Genomic DNA, 19,172 nt, shown 5'->3' on the forward strand with positions numbered 1-19,172 from the left:
TTTTGCACCTACATCAGTTGATGAAAACTCTTTTTAATTTAGTCTCGACAACACAACTGTTAAAAAAACAAAAAAAAAAAACTACTGAATTGATTGATTAGGAAATCAGGTTGAAATAATAGAAAATTCCAAAATGTTGAGGGGGTTCACAAACTTTTGAGCAGCACTGTATATATACTGTATATATATATGGCGGAAAACACTCAGGTGACTTGAAGTTCTGCTCTAAGACCCCCAATTTGGCCAAATTTCAAAATTGTCCGATATGCACGTGTGATACATCATTGGAAAGCTTAAAATCTCAATTTTCTGGGGGAAGAAAAATTTTGAACAGGAGGGCATTTAAAAAAAAATTTTTTTTTGAAACAGCAAAACCCTAATGGGAGGTGAGAGCACGCGAGAGCAGAATTAAAGATGCCATGATTTAACAGGATATCGCATACTTACCTTGTTTCGATCCAAAAACTCCATATAGCATGTACAGTGCCTTGCAAAAGTATTCGGCCCCCTTGAATCTTGCAACCTTTCGCCACATTTCAGGCTTCAAACATAAAGATATGAAATTTAATTTTTTTGTCAAGAATCAACAACAAGTGGGACACAATCGTGAAGTGGAACAACATTTATTGGATAATTTCAACTTTTTTAACAAATAAAAAACTGAAAAGTGGGGCGTGCAATATTATTCGGCCCCTTTACTTTCAGTGCAGCAAACTCACTCCAGAAGTTCAGTGAGGATCTCCGAATGATCCAATGTTGTCCTAAATGACCGATGATGATAAATAGAATCCAACTGTGTGTAATCAAGTCCCGTATAAATGCACCTGCTCTGTGATAGTCTCAGGGTTCTGTTTAAAGTGCAGAGAGCATTATGAAAACCAAGGAACACACCAGGCAGATCCGAGATACTGTTGTGGAGAAGTTTAAAGCCGGATTTGGATACAAAAAGATTTCCCAAGCTTTAAACATCTCAAGGAGCACTGTGCAAGCCATCATATTGAAATGGAAGGAGCATCAGACCACTGCAAATCTACTAAGACCCGGCCGTCCTTCCAAACTTTCTTCTCAAACAAGGAGAAAAGTGATCAGAGATGCAGCCAAGAGGCCCATGATCACTCTGGATGAACTGCAGAGATCTACAGCTGAGGTGGGAGAGTCTGTCCATAGGACAACAATCAGTCGCACACTGCACAAATCTGGTCTTTAAGGAAGAGGGGCAAGAAGAAAGCCATTTCTCAAAGATATCCATAAAAAGTCTCGTTAAAGTTTGCCAAAAGCCACCTGGGAGACACACCAAACATGTGGAAGAAGGTGCTCTGGTCAGATGAAACCAAAATTGAACTTTTTGGCCACAATGCAAAACGATATGTATGGCGTAACAGCAACACAGCTCATCACCCTGAACACACCATCCCCACTGTCAAACATGGTCGTGGCACATCATGGTTTGGGCCTGCTTTTCTTCAGCAGGGACAGGGAAGATGGTTAAAATTGACGGGAAGATGGATGCAGCCAAATACAGGAACATTCTGGAAGAAAACCTGTTGGTATCTGCACAAGACCTGAGACTGGGACGGAGATTTATCTTCCAACAGGACAATGATCCAAAACATAAAGCCAAATCTACAATGGAATGGTTCAAAAATAAACGTATCCAGGTGTTAGAATAGCCAAGTCAAAGTCCAGACCTGAATCCAATCGAGAATCTGTGGAAAGAGCTGAAGACTGCTGTTCACAAACACTCTCCATCCAACCTCACTGAGCTCGAGCTGTTTTGCAAGGAAGAATGGTCAAGAATGTCAGTCTCTCGATGTGCAAAACTGATAGAAACATACCCCAAGCGACCTGCAGCTGTAATTGGAGCAAAAGGTGGCGCTACAAAGTATTAACGCAAGGGGGCCGAATAATATTGCACGCCCCACTTTTCAGTTTTTTATTTGTTAAAAAAGTTTAAATTATCCAATAAATTTTGTTCCACTTCACGACTGTGTCCCACTTGTTGTTGATTCTTGACAAAAAAATAAAATTTTATATCTTTATGTTTGAAGCCTGAAATGTGGCGAAAGGTTGCAAGGTTCAAGGGGGCCGAATACTTTTGCAAGGCACTGTATCATCGAGTGTCATGGCACAGATGTGAGTGGCCAAAACTGGATTTTTTTCCGGATTTTATGGGTGAAACATGGTAATATAACAAGCGTCGCGATGCAGAAATCGCAGACGTCAAGGAGTAATCGAGATTTTCATATATTTACCCTTTTAATTTTAATTTTATTATTTAAATTTTATTTATTTTTTTTCCCAATTTTTCTTTGTTTGGATCAATTATTTATCATTAAAATATTGGGGAAAATGCGACAGCAACGAAAAAAATACAATTAAGTGATAGTTATGAGGTAGAGATATCCTTGACATTTTTACAGATGCCAATTTTTTCATTGTGACAATTCGTTTAAAACTTTAAAATATGCAAGTAAATAATTTTTTTTAGGGTTTTTTTTTTTTTAAACGAAATAGTAGACATCAATTAATGATTCTAAGTTAAAAATGACATTTTGAATAATAAATATAATTGCATACCTTCTTTTTATGGCTGGGTTGAAACAAGCGCTTGCGCGATGTCTGTAAACGGGGGTTTTCAGGGTAAAACGGACAAATTAAAAATAGTTCGGGGACTTAATGCGCCATGAATCTGCTATTATTCTGTCAGAGACAACAATTCTTTTGGCTTAAAATACAGTAGTTTGTTTTATAGAGGGGTCCAAGAGCAGAAAATGTTTTTTCAGCCTTGTCTGTATTTTCTGCTATATATATAAACACACATTTTATGATTTGCCTGAGGAAAGGGGGGGTGGCCTCTGCCATATGCAGGCAATTCTTACAGTAATGCATGCATCGACAGTGATCCCTCATTTTTCGCGGTTAATGGGGACCCCCCCAAAGTATTAAAAAAAAAAAAAAACATCCTTATGTTTATTTTTATAAATGTTTTTTAAGGACTGCAAATGTAACAATTATTTGTATAAAAACAATGATTTGTACACGTATACATCTTAACATTTTATAATGCTTTTTTTTTTTTTTTTTATTAAATCCGCGATGGACTGAGGGCGTGAAGTTTGAAGCGTGAAGTAGCGAGGGATCACGGTATTTTTTATTTGCAAGATATGGGTTGCATACTTGCTTTTTAAGTTTACTCTTTTTTTTTTTTTTGCCATTGTGGACAACGTATGAAAAGCTTATACAGTAAATACTGAAATAAAAATGTGGAATGTGTTGCATCCTAAACTGCATGAATTCACAAAACAAAAATTTCCAACATTTGTTCGTTTACATTTATTCAATAGCTGAACACTCATATAAACAGGTGTGACTAAATTTCCAGGGTTAGGGTCACAAAAAATAAATAAAAAGTTTTTAAAAAATCAAATTATGATCCTTACGATTAATGTATTCTTGGTTTGAAATTTCAATTTCAATCTTTGGTGACACTGATACGGGAACCTTTCTGACAAACTTTGCAGCATTCTTATCACCACCTGACGATCTTTCCTTTCTCTGTGCTACCATTTCCATGTAGATAGCCATCATAAAGCTCTCTAAGGTGAAGGATGAGTTCTTCTGTGTTCTGCCCTGTCACAGCTGACACAGGAATGATTCTCTGAGTTACATGGCTCTTTAAAGTCTTTAAGTTCTCCCGGGCTTGGGGTAGGTCTATTTTGTTTGCTATGATGGCATGAGGCCGCCGAGACAGACCAGGGTCATACTGATCCAGTTCATAGTGCAGGTGTTGGAGCTGGCTCCAGGGGTCTGGAGAGGACAAGTCCAGAACAAAGAGGAGGAATCGGCAACGCTCAATGTGCCGCAGGAAAGAGATGCCCAACCCTCGATTTAGGTGTGCTCCTTGAATGATGCCTGGGATGTCAGCAACTGTATCAGACAGCACCGATATTTTTAAAAGCATGTCATTTACGTTTAATAATGCATTTGGAAAGTACAGTATTTTTACACAAACTATAAGTACACAAAATCGTGTATACCTGTAAAATCCTGTATACTATTTCTTAAAGGTTATTTACAGGAATAGTTCCCCCAGAAAACTCATGTTTTTGAGAAAAAAAAAAAAAAAGTGTTAATACAGCTTTAACAAACAACATTAAAATATATATACAGTGTTGTCACCGATTACTTGAAAAAGTAATTACTGATTACGCCTCAAAAAAGTAATCTAGTTACTTTACTGATCACTTCATAATCAAAGTAACTAAGTTACTTTAAAAGTAATTTATCAGTTACTTTTGACCAATTTCCCCCCTTTGCTAACTCAACATAGGAATGACAACAGAAAAATGTCATCACATGTAATTGACTTTCCGAGAATTGAATTTAAAGGAGAAAATCCAAATCTTTCACATGAGGCTTAATCTTCGAGTTAGCGGGGTTTAATTAGTCGATGGAGTTGATTTCAACCATTGTTGACGCGCGCTAGATTAGCCACTCCGGAGTCCTGGAACTAACAAATGACTGACAAACTACACAGAATTTGTTCAAATCAACTCCAAGGACCCCTGCCAACTCGAAGATTAGGCCTAATGTCAAAAATTCAGAACTTCCCCTTTGAAATAAAGACCTAGCCGTTAAAATATTGTCAATAAAAGCGTTAAAGCAAGAAAACAAACAGTAAAAATGAATGAAAAAAGAATCCTACAGTAGTATTTCATAATCTGTCAAAATGATCTTTCGAACAGATCATGTGACAAGCACCTTAGGGATGGTCCTTTGCTTTGCTTAGCCAAAACTACAGCTGAGGGAAGATATTTAGAATTTCTCTAAACCTAAGCTTTCAAAAGCTTCAACAACAGCTGAGCTTGAACCGAGAATTGAACAAGAAGTGTTTAGGTGTATATATGTACAGTAAAGGCCAAAATTTCGGGCCCCTCCACCCCACACTCCCCAAAAAGTCAAACTCCGCCTATGGTTACAAACTGTAACTATAAAATGTAAGTAAAGCCTGGTTACAAACTGTAGAAGTGCTCTCATTACCTGTAGGCTTTGCTTTGAGTTTTAATGCGTTGTGCTGTAATTCCAAAAGGTTCTTGAATTGGATGTAAAATTTTTATCACTCCACAGTGTTTTTGAGCCAGCGCAAAGTTTGCAATGCAGACAGATATTTTTTTTCATCTTCACAGGACAGAGTTGTGAAGTAATGGCTGTGTTTCCAGTGAGCAAATGCAGCCGTTTGTAGTATCTCTCCTGGCTCGGTCATTAGTCATTAGTCGCGTCTTGACGAGGTAGCTAGGCTATTGTTTTGGCCGCACTCTCAGCGCAGCTCACACGGCATGGTAATAACCGTGAACAGTTTTTTTTTGTTCTCCGATGAAAAAGACGTGACATGTGATGTCACTTCCGAACGCAAGAGTAACATTTCTATTAGAAATGCTCTTCGTACATGACTAGTATTCTTCATTCAACATACATTATGAGGCAATAACAAAATAGTAACGCACAGACATTAACTCATTTGCTCCTAAAAATGTATAAATACGTTCTATTTTTAATTATTTCAATGTCCCAAAAACGTATTTATACGTCTTTTACGTTTTCTTTTCCCTAGGTGAATTCTGTTATGAGGTAGTGGTCACTACAAAGGAAACATTAAAAAAAAATCCATCTTGATGAGACAGGTGATAATGAGGGAAAAATTTACCCAGTCTGCCGATACAGCCGCGGCCACAACAGCGTCATCTCTCAGTTCAATAGTTATGTGTAAATACATTGTTACCTTGCTATCAAAAGCTCTATTTGTCTTGTTGTTTATGTTATTTTGTAGAAGAAAAACATTATTCAGATGTCACAAAAGCAAAAAATAGCTGTGTTAAAGTCAAAGTTATGTTTGAAATGTATGCTTTTACAAAAAGCTAAATTCCTCTGTTTTCTCATCATAAATTGGAAAATCGCTCAAACTGAGCTATTTTCTAATGCTGATTTCTAAAGAATGGAAAACGATATGAACTAACTTTTTTCCCTGCTGAAAGAGAGTCAAATCTTTCTTTTGGTGGGTTCCACGTTTATATAGCAATAGAACAGAATTTTATGTGGTCCTTGCAAAATCAGTCAAAATCCACTAATACAGCCCGGAGCAAAGGGGGTGGCTTCTGTGAAAATGGCTGGGAGTGAATGAGTTAAGGAAACTGACTTTAGTAACGCGTTACTGACAACACTGTGTACATATATATACATTTGTTTTCACTTAAAATAAATCCCAGTGATTTATTTAAAACAATTACTGGTCACTTTAACAGTAAAATAAAATAACAAAATGCAAGGGAAAAACTGGCGGAAGCACTGGGGGAAACCCTGTACTGTTATTTATGATTAATTGGCAAAATCTTGATTCTGCTTCCACACAATTTGAAGAAGATTGAACTACAAACACAGCAAGATCTGTTACCATCATACAATAACCAAAATGTAAAAAAAAAATACTCGTGTTATCTCACCTACCTGCAACTTGCTCATGATCTCTGTATTTTACAATCCCGACATGTGGGTTGAGAGTTGTGAAAGGGTAAGCAGCCACAGCAGGCCTGGCATTGGAGATGGCTCTCAATAGAGAGGATTTGCCAGCATTTGGAAAACCGACCTAATAAATACAAAATGTGTTTAAATTAGAGCCCAAGTATTATCCTATTATAACTTAAATTTAAATGTTTTTAATCATCTAAAATCGCTACGTGCAACTGATTGCTCCAAAAACCTCAAGGCTTTTAAATAGACGCACCTTCTGTGCTGTTTCCAAAATGTCTCGTTTTCTGAGGCTCATTCATGAGGGGAATGATTGATCTCTCAACAAACCAATCCTTTTTAGTTTGGTGTCAAATTCTGAAGTGAATGATTGACATCACAGCAAACCAGTCCTTTGATTAGTTAAGCAACTTGCCAATGTATGACATTCAATCTTTCAACATTTGACATTTCAACCTTTTTATCTCCCATCACAGCCACTGAAAAAGCACTTGTTCCCAGTCATATACTTGCACTAATATTTTGTGAACCAATTTCTCAAGGAAAATAAACATATCGCTGACATTTTTAAGTTTTTTTGGGGAGGGGGTGGGGGTCAAATTTCAGATATAGCTCCAGCTACAAGTATAACTTCATTGGCAAAACCTCCAGTGAACTGGGCTAAGTTTGTGAAACAAACATTGTGTATATGGTGTGAACAAACGTATAACTTTTCCCCATTAAAACGAATCTGTCTCTCACATAGAGGCTCCGCCACAGGGGCGACGTGCAAAGGCGGAAAAACACCATAGTAGTTTTGGTTCACGACACTGTTGAAACTGAGTCCCCACAGCTTTAAGCTGTGTTTAGACAGGATGCAGTTTTTTTTTTCATCGTCACACGACGGATTCTCATTCAAAGTCAATGTAATTGCGCAACGTCGTCAGTTCGACCAGATAGGCCGCACCCTGCGCGTGAAAATTTTGGCGCTGAGATGGCTCAATTGATCTTTCTGCGACCGACAACAGCGACGGCTAGGAAGCAGACAATCAAATACGTTTTCTCATTCACGTGACTTCAGTTGCTGGAGACGGCTGGGAACCTTCCCCAACATACAGTCAACAAAAGACCTCCGTGAAGTTGGCCCCTCACCAGATGCAAATTTATAAATGGTGGCAATCATTTGTGCTACGTTTGTTCCTGTTTGTGCTGTAAATAGTTTTGTTTATATTGCTAACGTTAAGATATTGTCAATTCTTGTATAGGTCAATTTGAGGTCAACCAGCCCCCCCATGATTAAGAATTGCTAAATATGGTGTCAATCGTTTATTCTTTGTGTGTGCTGGTTTGTGCTGTAAACATTTTTGTTTATGCTATTGTTTTTGAGACATTAGTTTTGTGTGATGACTTCACACAGCCCCCTATTTATTGCAAAATGGATCCAAAATGGTACCATTCGTTTATGCTACGTTTGTGCTGTAAAAACTTTTGTTTGTGCTGCCTTCGCTTAAAAAATATTGAGATATTAATTTTGAGTGATGACATCACTCACAGCTTTTCCGTATCCAGCTGATGGAGCGTACCAACTCTCTGAATAAGGGGTGTCCCAACAGCTAGCGCAACCATAGCACAAACACTTGGCACCCCTTCGTGTACATTTTACAGTAAATTGGGAGCTTGAGTAACCCTGGGCGATAAAACGATAATCATCGCCATATAATTTTTGTCAACATAAATAATAAAAACGTTCAATATAAGTCGATAGATTTAATGTGTAACTACACCACCCAAACACCGTAGACAACGGGGGCGCTGATGCGGTGTGAACGCTAGCTCAGAGAGGGTACTCGGTCCAAGAGGGATCATTGTGATCCGTCACAGAGCAGCATTGAAGCCTGATACTGTGGACAGACTTATTTTTCTGGCCTGTAACCTTCCAAGCAATGGCTGTCTTGTTTATTTGTAACATTTTTTTTAAACGGAACGTTTCCTTTTGTGTATTTATATTGCTGAAATTGTCAGGCACCTTAAAGGGGAAGTTCAGAATTTTGACATAAGGCTTCATCTTCGAGTTAGTGGGGGTTTAATTAGTCGGTGGAGTTGATTTAAAAAAATTCCATGCAGTTTGTCAGTTATTTGTTAGTTTCAGGGCTCCACAGTGGCTAAGCTAGTGCAAGTCAATGGCGCCTGCTCAGCATGCCAATAAAAAACAACATACAGTGGGGAGAACAAGTATTTGATACACTGCCGATTTTGCTGGTTTTCCCACTTGCAAGCGATGTAGAGGTCTGTAATTTGTATCATAAGTTCTCTTCAACTGTGAGGGACGGAATCTAATACAAAAATCCAGAAAATCACATTGTATAATTTTTAAATAATAAATTTGTATTTAACTGCATAAAATAAGTATTTGATACATTACCAACTAGTAAATATTTCAGCTCTTAGTTCTTTTTTAAGAACCCCTCCTGTTCTCCACTCATTACCGGAAGTAACCGCACCTGTTTGAACTTGTTACCTGTATAAAAGACACCTGTTCACATGCTCAAACAAACAAACTCCAACCTCTGCACAATGGCCAAGACCAAAGAGCTGTGTAAGGACATCAGGGATAAAATAATAGACCTGCACAAGGCTGGGATGGGCCACAGGAAAATAAGCAAGCAGCTTGGTGATAAGGTAACAACTGTTGGAGCGATTATTAGAAAATGGAAGAAGTTCAAATTGACGGTCAATCTGCCTCGTTCTGGGGCTCCATGCAAGATCTCACCTCGTGGGGCATCACTGATCATGAGGAAGGTGAGGGATCACCCCAGAACTACACGGCAGGACCTGGTCAATGACCTGAAGAGAGCTGGAACCACAGTCTCGAAGAAAACCATCGGAAACACATTACGGCGTCACGGCTTAAAATCCTACAGCACACGCTAGGTCCTGCTGCTGAAGCCAGTGCATGTCCAGACACGTCTGAAGTTTGCCACTGACCATCTGGATGATCCAGAGGAGCAATGGGAGAAGGTCATGTGGTCGGATGGATGAGACAAAAATTGAACTTTTTGGTCTAAACTCGGCTCGTCGTGTTTGGAAGAAAAAGAAGGATGAGTACAACCCCAAGAACACCATCCCGAACACCATCCCAACCGTGAAACATGGAGGAGGAAACATTTTTTGGGGCTGCTTCTCTGCCAAGGGTACAGGACGAATGCACCGTATTGAGGGGAGGATGGATGGGGCTATGTATCGCCAGATCTTGGCTGACAACCTCCTTCCTTCAGTGAGAGCCCTGAAGATGGGTCGTGGCTGGGTCTTCCAGCATGACAACGACCCAAAGCACACAGCCAAGGCAACTAAAGAGTGGCTCCGTAAGAAGCATCTTAAGGTCCTGGAGTGGCCTAGCCAGTAACCAGATCTGAACCCGATAGAAAATCTATGGAGGGAGCTGAAAGTCCGTGTTGCCCGGCAGCAGCCCCGAAACCTGAAGGCTCTGGAGAAGATCTGCATGGAGGAGTGGGCCAAAATCCCTGCTGCAGTGTGTGCAAACCTTGTCAAGGGCTACAGGAAACGTTTGGTATCTGTAATAACAAACAAAGGTTTCTGTACCAAATATTAAGTTCGATTTTTGTGATGTATCAAATGCTTATTTCATGCAATTAAATGCAAATTTATTATTTAAAAATCATACAACATGATTTTGTTTTTGTTTTTTGTATTATATTCCGTCTCTTACAGTTGAAGAGAACTTATGATACAAATTACAGACCTCTACATGCTTTGCAAGTGGGAAAACCAGCAAAATCGGCAGTGTATCAAATACTTGTTCCCCCCACTGTATGCACGCATGAAAATCATTGATGACCCATTCAATCAATAGTGTTGGCTTTGTTTTCAGGATAACGTTATTAAAACTTACCATTGCACTATTTTAGTATGAACAGTAACACTTGTAATCCAGCAGCTCTGCAGGGAACAGGCTTTTTAGGCAAGCAGGGCGGAATGATATCACATTTTTTTTTCACCGCAGATTTTTATGGTGGGAACGAAAGGAACTCCCCAGAAGACTGATGAGCACGAGTGGGATTCCACCAAGATTTTGTGCAATGTTGTGCATTTTGATTAACTCATGTGAAATGTTCTGCATTCAGTTAACATTTAATTTTGTGGAATGCTGTGCAGTAGTTAGTCACCATTCACATTTGTTCTGACATTAAAGATTGGTTAAAGCAGCATCTGGTTTTGTCAACTTTCACTAAGGAGCAAAAAGCAGACTTGATTTGAAAGAGAAAAGCGTTCGGCTTACAAGAACATTTTTATCGTGATGACAATTTTAGTCATATCACTAGGCTTGAGACATTAATTTCGAGTGATGATGTGACTCCCAGCCTCCCATTTACTGCTAAATGGACCTGAAGGGGTTCAATTTGTTTGTGCTCGATGTTGGGACATCCCTCTGTTATTGAGAGAGTTAGTACGCTCCGTCGGCCGCGACGGAGAGGCTGCGATTGACATCATCACTCAAAATTAATATCCCTATATCTCTAAAATGATAGCAGCACAAACCAAAAATTTTACAGCACAAATGAAGAATAAACGATCAATACCATTTTTAGCCATTTTTAAACAAAATGGTGGGCTGGTTGACCTCAAATTGACCTATAGAAGAATTTTAAATATCTCAAAAACAAAAGCTGCAAAAACGAAACTTTACAGCACAAACAAGCACATTTGAACATTTGACATTTTTATATACATTTGTGTCTGATAGGGGGCCAGCTTCATTAAGGTCAACAAATGTCTTAAGAAAGAAAGAAAAAAATATAAGACTACGAGAACAGTCAAAATATTAGGAAATAAAAGTTGCCACATTATGAGAATTAAGTCATATATTGTAAAATTAAGGAGTAAAATTAAGAGTGTGACAATATCTCGATACAGCGATATATCGCGATATTTTGCAACCCGATTGGTTATCGATATGCTCCCGCCAAGTATCGAAACTTTTATTTGACAGATTGGCCAAACAATGGAGTATGGATGCTGTAAACTGCTAAATGTTTGTTGAGCAATTCCTTGGCGGTCCACTCGGGGCGCTCAAGAGTAGCGGTGAAGGTAAAGTGCGCACAAGTCGTCTAGAGAAGAAGAGAGGAAGCTCCAAGTGGATTGGAAAAAAAATAATTTTCGTTAGAACTGTGGAGGAAAAAGAGAAAAATATTGCTACAAATCACACATGTGGACACACTTTAGATTTTACACCAACAAGAAAGGAAGTAAGGTGAACAAGGACTTTGCTGTATTCAAGAATTGTCAAACAAAAATAAGGTCCACTGGCAGCTGGTGACGGAGTGCTTCACTTTCATCACTTCAGGTAAGAAAGTTTTGCAATGTAATTGATTTTTTAATTTACATGTATTATTTTGATGACATTTGGTGTTGAATAATATAAAATAAACCAGGACCCTAAACTGGATGAAAATGAATATCGAACAAGCCTACATGAGTCCACTGATTTATTTGATATTATTTGAGAACCACTTTCAATCTAGTTTACTACACAAACTGTTATTACAGCCATTTTGATACAATAAACTATAAAAAGGGTTTGAATAGCTTCCAAGATATATAAGGTGATGTGCATGATAATTAATGTAGCCTACATATTAAAAGTAGGTAATTATTGCATTTTTAATTTCTATACATTCAATTAATATTTTTTAAATTCACTCTATACCTTCAACACAAAAAAAAGTCAAGATTAAACTCAAAAGCTATTAAGTAACTAATTTTTTTTATTTTATTTTGTTGTTTTTAAGGTGAGGAAGAATGTGACTGACTGAGTCCGACATCTTAAATGCTGAAGCAGATGGTGGAAGTGTTCAAACCAATGCTTTTGGCAACAAAGGTCATATACATAGAAAAGACCCACCAATTTCATCATTGGCCCAATCCAAGCTCAACTGCTGACTGACACCTACAGCACTGTTGTTTATTTTTTAAATATCTTTTTGTTTCGTTTCAACAGTTGTATCGTAGAATATCATGTATCAAATTTCTGACCAATATATCGATAATCACTGTATCGTGATAGCGTGAGATAATCGTTATCGTGAGCTTTGTATCGCCAATCGTATCGTATCGTGAGGTACCATTAGGTTCCCACTTCTAATTAAAATAATAATATTATGAGATTACAGCCATTTTGTTGTGTATTTTAACGTTATGTGAACCGGAAGTTGTTTTGTTTCACGAGTTGAGACTTTTACCAACCTAAAGTTTTTATGAACACAAAACATTTTGGCACAATATTAGGAGATTTAAGTAATATTAGGAGAAAAAACCTGTCAAAATATAAGATTAAAGTTGTTATATTACTCATATACGTTACATGAACCATAAGTTGTTCGGGATACGCGGACTTCAACCTTTGGCAACGTAAAGTTTGGTGTGAACACAAACAGCATTTGGCAAAGGACGTAGGGTGTGTGAAGTGATGTTGCGCGTAAAAACGCGGCCGGTCTGACGCAGCTTTAGACACTGAAGATGATTCAAACAATCAGAAGAAAGACCAGCGAAAGTTAAACATGTCAAACTTCTAGCGGGAGCGGTCCGATTAGTAATGGCAACCGTGTGTAAGTGTGGTTGACGTAGAAAACCCTGGAAATTCTCAACTGCTCGTTTTAACTCCTGATTTTGGACTGAGTTGCAAACAACAAACTTAATGGACATTTTTTTCTTAAAATTGTGTTAAATAGGGTGAAAAAGTAGGATACAGTGCCCTCCATAATTATTGGCAACCCTGGTTAAGATGTGTTTTATAGCTTACCATTTACCATTCTAATAATTTTTTAAAAATTCAAATAATATGGGACCTTAATGGAAAAAAAAGAGAAAAATCCAACCTTCAATACAAGTGCGTTTATTCAGTGGGGAAAAATATCCCACATTAAGAAATAATTATTTGACATCAAATAATGTGTGTCACAATTATTAGCACCCCTGGTGTTAATACTTCGTACAACCCCCTTTTGCCAACAAAACAAGGTCTAGGGACTGAGATGGCCATGGGAGGAGCTTGATTTTGTGTCTGGTGAACCTTTTCTGTGTAGATTTGGCCATACGTTTAGGGTCATTGTCTTGCTGAAAGACCCAGTGACGACCCATCTTCAGCTTTTGGGCAGAGGGCAAAGGATTTTGATTTAAAATGTCCAGGTATTTCAAAGCATTCATGACGGTCTTCACGCTTCAACTGGGACCGTGTGCTTGATAATTAATGTAGCCTACATATTAAGATGAGACCAAGATTGAGCTTTTTGGAACCAAACACTCTAAGTGGGTCTGGCGTGCCACGAAAGATGCGCATGCTGAAAAGTACCTCACACCCAATGTGAAGTATGGCGGTGGGTCAGTGATGCTGTGGGGCTGTTTCGCTTCCAAAGGCCCTGGGAACCTTGTTAGGGTGCATGGCATCATGAATGCTTTGAAATACCAGGACATTTTAAATCAAAATCTGTTGCCCTCTGCCCGAAAGCTGAAGATGGGTCATCACTGGGTCCTTCAGCAAGACAATGACCCCAAACATATGGCCAAATCTACAAAGAAATGGTTCACCAGACACAAAATCAAGCTCCTCCCATGGCCATCTCAGTCCCCAGACCTTGTTTTGTTGGCAAAAGGGGGTTGTACAAAGTATTAACACCAGGGGTGCTAATAACTGTGACACACATTATTTGATGTCAAATCATTATTTCTTTATGTGGGATTTTTTCCCCACTCAATAAATGCACTTGTATTGAAGGTTGGATTTTTCCTCTTTTTTTTCTAATAAGGTCCCATATTATTTGAATTTTAAAAAAATTATTAGAAGCTAAAAAACACATCTAAACCAGGGGTGCCAATAATTATGGAGGGCACTGTAGTTGGGCTTTAAACAGTTGCAGACTTGTTGCAAAGACAAAAAGCATGCACTTTCAAACTGAATAACGCTGTTACCAGTCCAGCATGGGCCATCGTGCGCAGTTCTAATTGAAGGATTCTCTCTTGGCCCTCAGTTCCAGGGGTTGCAGTCATTGGAGCGCGATTCTCATTGGAGAGAAAAAACCTGTTTCCTTTACCTCCGGCCCCTCCAAATACTGCCAGATAAACTTGGCCATTCTCAGAAAGATCAACTAGTGTCTTGCCTTGCTCCTTCACTACAGTGCCAATTGGAACCTTTAGAAAATAAAATTTAAAAAAAGGATCACAGTAATTTATAATAACCAAGACGGCTCGTTGAAACTTGAAAAGTACAGTTTCATCTCACAGAAATAATGGTTGGGCGTCCATTCCGACCATAGCAGTTCTTGCTCCCTCCGGGTTGTCCATCTTCTGCCGTGTATACTGAAATTACTTCAGCCAGAGACTTGATCATTCGATCAGCTGAGTTATAAAAGAAAGACAGACTTTTAACTCAAAATACGTCTGGGTTTTAAAATTTTGAAACTATTTTCTCACCCTTGAAGGAGATTTTTCCTCCATCACCCCCATTTCCTCCATCAGGCCCACCCCACTCTTTCCGAGGCTCACTGTGAAAGCAGCAGGCCCATTTTCCACCCGAACCGGCTACAAGTCGCACACGTTTGTAGTCAACAAAGTGGCGAGTCTGTGAATAAACGACAACAAAATTCACACAACCCAATATAAAATCTTTGCTACTTCATTTCTTCTGCTCCAATAGTTTAATGTAAAGAGAGAACAAGTCTCACTTGTTATCGTAAACAATACAGCAGCAGAGGGTGCCAAAGAGTGGTGGATTCTTCACAAATAAGGTAGAATGGGGTCGATTGCCATATATTTTACGCTTTCATGACTATCTTCCAATCAACATCTTAAAATTGTCATTTATTTAATACAGGGAAGCATAATATCTTGGCTTGAATTTCACATCCTTTTTTTAAATTGTAAGATACTCGTTATCGTGAGCCTTGCATTGTAAATGATAGCGAGAGGTACCCAGGAGGTTCCCACTCTAGAACATATGACAAGAATCACTGTACTGCCAAAGGGGCCTTTTTTGCGACACTTTTGTTTGGTAAAGTCTTTTCTAGAGGTATCCCGATTGATTGGGATGCCGATCGATCGGGTCCAATCACGTCATTTTCAAAGTATCGGAATCGGCAAAAAAATATCGGCCATGCATTTTTTAAAATATATACAGGGGTGCACATAATTTTTTTGCCCAGGTTCTCAGAGGAGGACCTGGAGATGTGACTTGGTCCTCATTGAGCTTGAAAGCCGACCCGCCTGATGCGATAAATTTATGACAAGCTTTACTTAGAGCCAATTAACTTTAATTAATTATATTAACAATTAATGCTTGATTAACATCAACTGGCACAACAAAATTGCCATTACTTTGAAGTGAAATGTAAAGAAAAAAAAAGCACCAATTAAAAATAAAGGGCATTATGCAGCTCCCTCATTAACTCCAAGCCTTTTTAAAAGTGGGATGTCCTCCTCATAAGACCTCGTTGAACGTGCATGTTTAGCTTTGTAAAATGCGAGCAAAAACACGTTTGTCAGTGCATGTAGCTGTTCATTACCTTTATTCCGCCCTATTCCGTCACTTGTCCATAGGGTGAGTGGGGTCCTGTTTGACATAGATAGTTTGCTTAATTGCCACATGCTCTCTGTTTTTTTCGTGCTTTTCAAAGTTTGGATGGCTGAAATTCTTTGACCCTACATAAAATGCGCTGCTCTTATCGGCGACATTGGGATTCTCACGGCACATCTTGTACCTCATTTCCGTGCGAGCATCATATGCTTCTAGCCATGGAACCTCCTGTAGCCACTTTTCAGCAAAAGTCCTTTTTTTCGGTAGCTCCGGTGACGTCTCTGTCGTCTGTCTGTTTTTTGACGGGGGTGGGGGAACACGGAAGTAATTACTCAGTGTGGCCTGCCTCTTCGACATTTTGAGAAGTTATTTTCGCGTGTCCGCCGCAAATACAGTGGTCAGCCATCGGTCCGCAAAAGCGTATGGAAGCCGTTGAGGGCCAGCGCGTTTGTCTACGTCCAGTACGCATGCGGACCACTTATGTGCACCCCTGAACATATATAAATATATTCTTTTTTTAATTTTTTTATTAAATCGTTTTCCAATTGTATTTAACGTTACAGACATATGTTTCACTCTTCCAGAGTCTTTAGTTTAGGCTTAAGGTTGGGTTATCAAATTTATCCTAATAACGGCGGTAATTAATTTTTCAAAAAAATGTACCACGTTATAATATTTAGCGCAATTAATGCATGCGCTGCACGACCCATTCACGCATTGTCGCGCTCAATCTGTAATGGCGCCGTGAATTTTGCCAGCCTTTGGAGCCTTTTATAATTGGCTAGAACCTTACAATCCCTCTCCCTACGATTAGAAATATCATGGGAAGCAATGTGGGAAAGCAAGGTAGCAATTGATCTTCATCTTAACACTTTATGTTATTTGCCAACGCAGAGAAGATATATCAATTGGTAGCACTACGCACAGTCATGGTTCCACTTCCCATCACGCATTTGGGCATGACTACAGTAACATTTACTGAAAGCTCAACAAATACACTAGATGGCAATATTTAGTCACAATATACAAAGTCAAAAGTCTTTCTATCCGTGGATCCCTCTCACAGAAAGAATGTTAATAATGTAAATGCCATCTTGAGGATTTATTGTCATAATAAACAAATACAGTACTTATGTACTGTATGTTGAATGTATATTCGTCTGAGTTTTATTCATTTTTTTCTTTATGCATTGCCAAAATGTATATGATTGGGAAAAATCATCGGGAATGATTGGAATTGAATCGGGAGCAAAAAAAAAAAAAAGCAATCAGATCGGAAAATATCGGGATCGGCAGATACTCAAACTAAAACGATCGGGATCGGATCGGGAGCAAAAAAACATGATCGGAACAACCCTTCCATTAGTGTTTTCCATTAGTTTCTGACAAACCCAAGAGCGTAAGTTTGCAAGTTAGACATAACACTACCAACTTTTCAGGATGTTCAAATTGTCCCCACCAACTTTTAAGCAACCTTATTGGCATATAATAATGAGTCCAGTTATATAGGTAATTTTGTGTGATTTTGTCTTCCCAAATGTTGTAAGGATAGAACTGACCCTACCATTATTAAATGAATTGTTTTCATTATGTTAAGACTTACACTTACGTCTTTCAATTTTCCGGTCTATTTTTTCTCCTCAAATTCACGTTTGATTGGCTGATGACTGGCATTTATTTTTTCCCTATTCAAACCTATGCCATTGGTCCATTAACAGAAGGATGAATATTATTGTGTTAATGTAGTACATATTACGGCCAAAAAATGAAAAAGGAGGACGAGATGTAAGTAGTACTATTGCTTCAAGAAAAAAAAAGTATTATCACGTAGGGTAATGTAGCTGTAATCAGCTACGCATTTTACTTACATGTACTGTTGTTGTGAGCTACATTAGCCTGGCTAAAGAAATATTTCAAATAGATCTTTAATATGGTTCTTCTTGGGGAAACAAAATGTGAAAAAAAAAAAAAATCATGATATGACGCAATTTTGCCGTGGCACGACATGGTGAGGCGGTTCCGACTCCGATGCAGCCCACCACCGCAGCTTAAAAAAAAAAAATCCTAGGGGGAACCCTGAATTCTGTTTTGAAATTCCATCTGCTGCAGCTGAATTTGAATTCGTTATGTTCATGATTGTTTTATACACTTCATCATAGGTAGTTGGATTCAGGAAGAAAGAGCACAGGTAGTTAGTTACCTGATAAACAGTCTCTAAAGGAGGCATCTTGAGGCTGACTGATTTTACTAGGTATATTACTACCAATAGAGACAAAGTAATCATTGAATTTGTCAGCAAGACTGTTACTTGTGGTGGCTGTTTTTCAGATAATTATACATTAATCATAGTCGAGGTAAAATGCATGTAAGTATGTTAATATAATTTCTTTTCAAATATTGCAATTTAAATTTGCCAATAAAATCCAGACATTTATTCTGGAAGTTTTCAAATTGTTTAAGTAGTTTTTGATGACAAAGGTTTGAATCAAACGGCGTATCACTTGACCAATACACATGAAAGTTAGTACAGTATAAATCAATAGATTTATTTTTGCATTGATCATTAACATTATTTAATGTATATGTGCGAAAAATTTAGCCCCGACCCCCGTTCACCCAACCGGTTTGATCTTATTAATGTCCCATCCCTAGCAAAAAGTGTACACACAGGTTATGCTGTTGTACCGTCCCTACCAACCTTGAGACCAAACCTTCACCCTATAAACCTACCAGCTTCTTTTCGGAAACTGTCGTCTTCTTCTGTTGAATTGGGCTTTAGCATGCAGTGGAGTAGCAGTGCCAATATATCTGCTGGGGACTCTCTGTCTCCACGCCACTGGAAGCAGACGGTAAGCTGACAAGGTGAGCCTCTTCCCAGCCAAAAGACATGCGGGTCCAAAAGTTCGGTCTAAAAGAAGCCGAAGAGGACTCTGAAAACTCAAAAATGTAGCTAGCATTTCGAAGATTCGGTCTCAGACGTTTGCATCGCTCCATTTAGTTATTCTAGGCATAAAAATCCAATAATGTCCTACCGCTCAGGAAAACAAATCAACAATGTGACTTCAGCGGAAGAAACGTCAACTATCAC

At 38.6% G+C, this 19,172-nt stretch overlaps 1 protein-coding gene across 1 annotated transcript; it reads right to left on the reverse strand.

Annotated features, from left to right (window-relative positions):
• Nucleotides 1–2,095: 2,095 nt before the first annotated feature.
• LOC130912357 (mitochondrial ribosome-associated GTPase 2-like) lies at nt 2,096–19,172 on the reverse strand. Its single transcript, XM_057830400.1, is given in 7 exon segments — nt 2,096–3,927; nt 6,502–6,640; nt 14,485–14,703; nt 14,795–14,910; nt 14,986–15,133; nt 18,815–18,852; nt 18,855–19,172. Coding segments are annotated over 7 exon segments (1,245 nt in total). The 5' UTR covers nt 19,042–19,172; the 3' UTR covers nt 2,096–3,529.

Source organism: Corythoichthys intestinalis, chromosome 2 (assembly GCF_030265065.1).
Source record: "Corythoichthys intestinalis isolate RoL2023-P3 chromosome 2, ASM3026506v1, whole genome shotgun sequence".
Lineage (NCBI taxonomy): Eukaryota > Metazoa > Chordata > Actinopteri > Syngnathiformes > Syngnathidae > Corythoichthys > Corythoichthys intestinalis.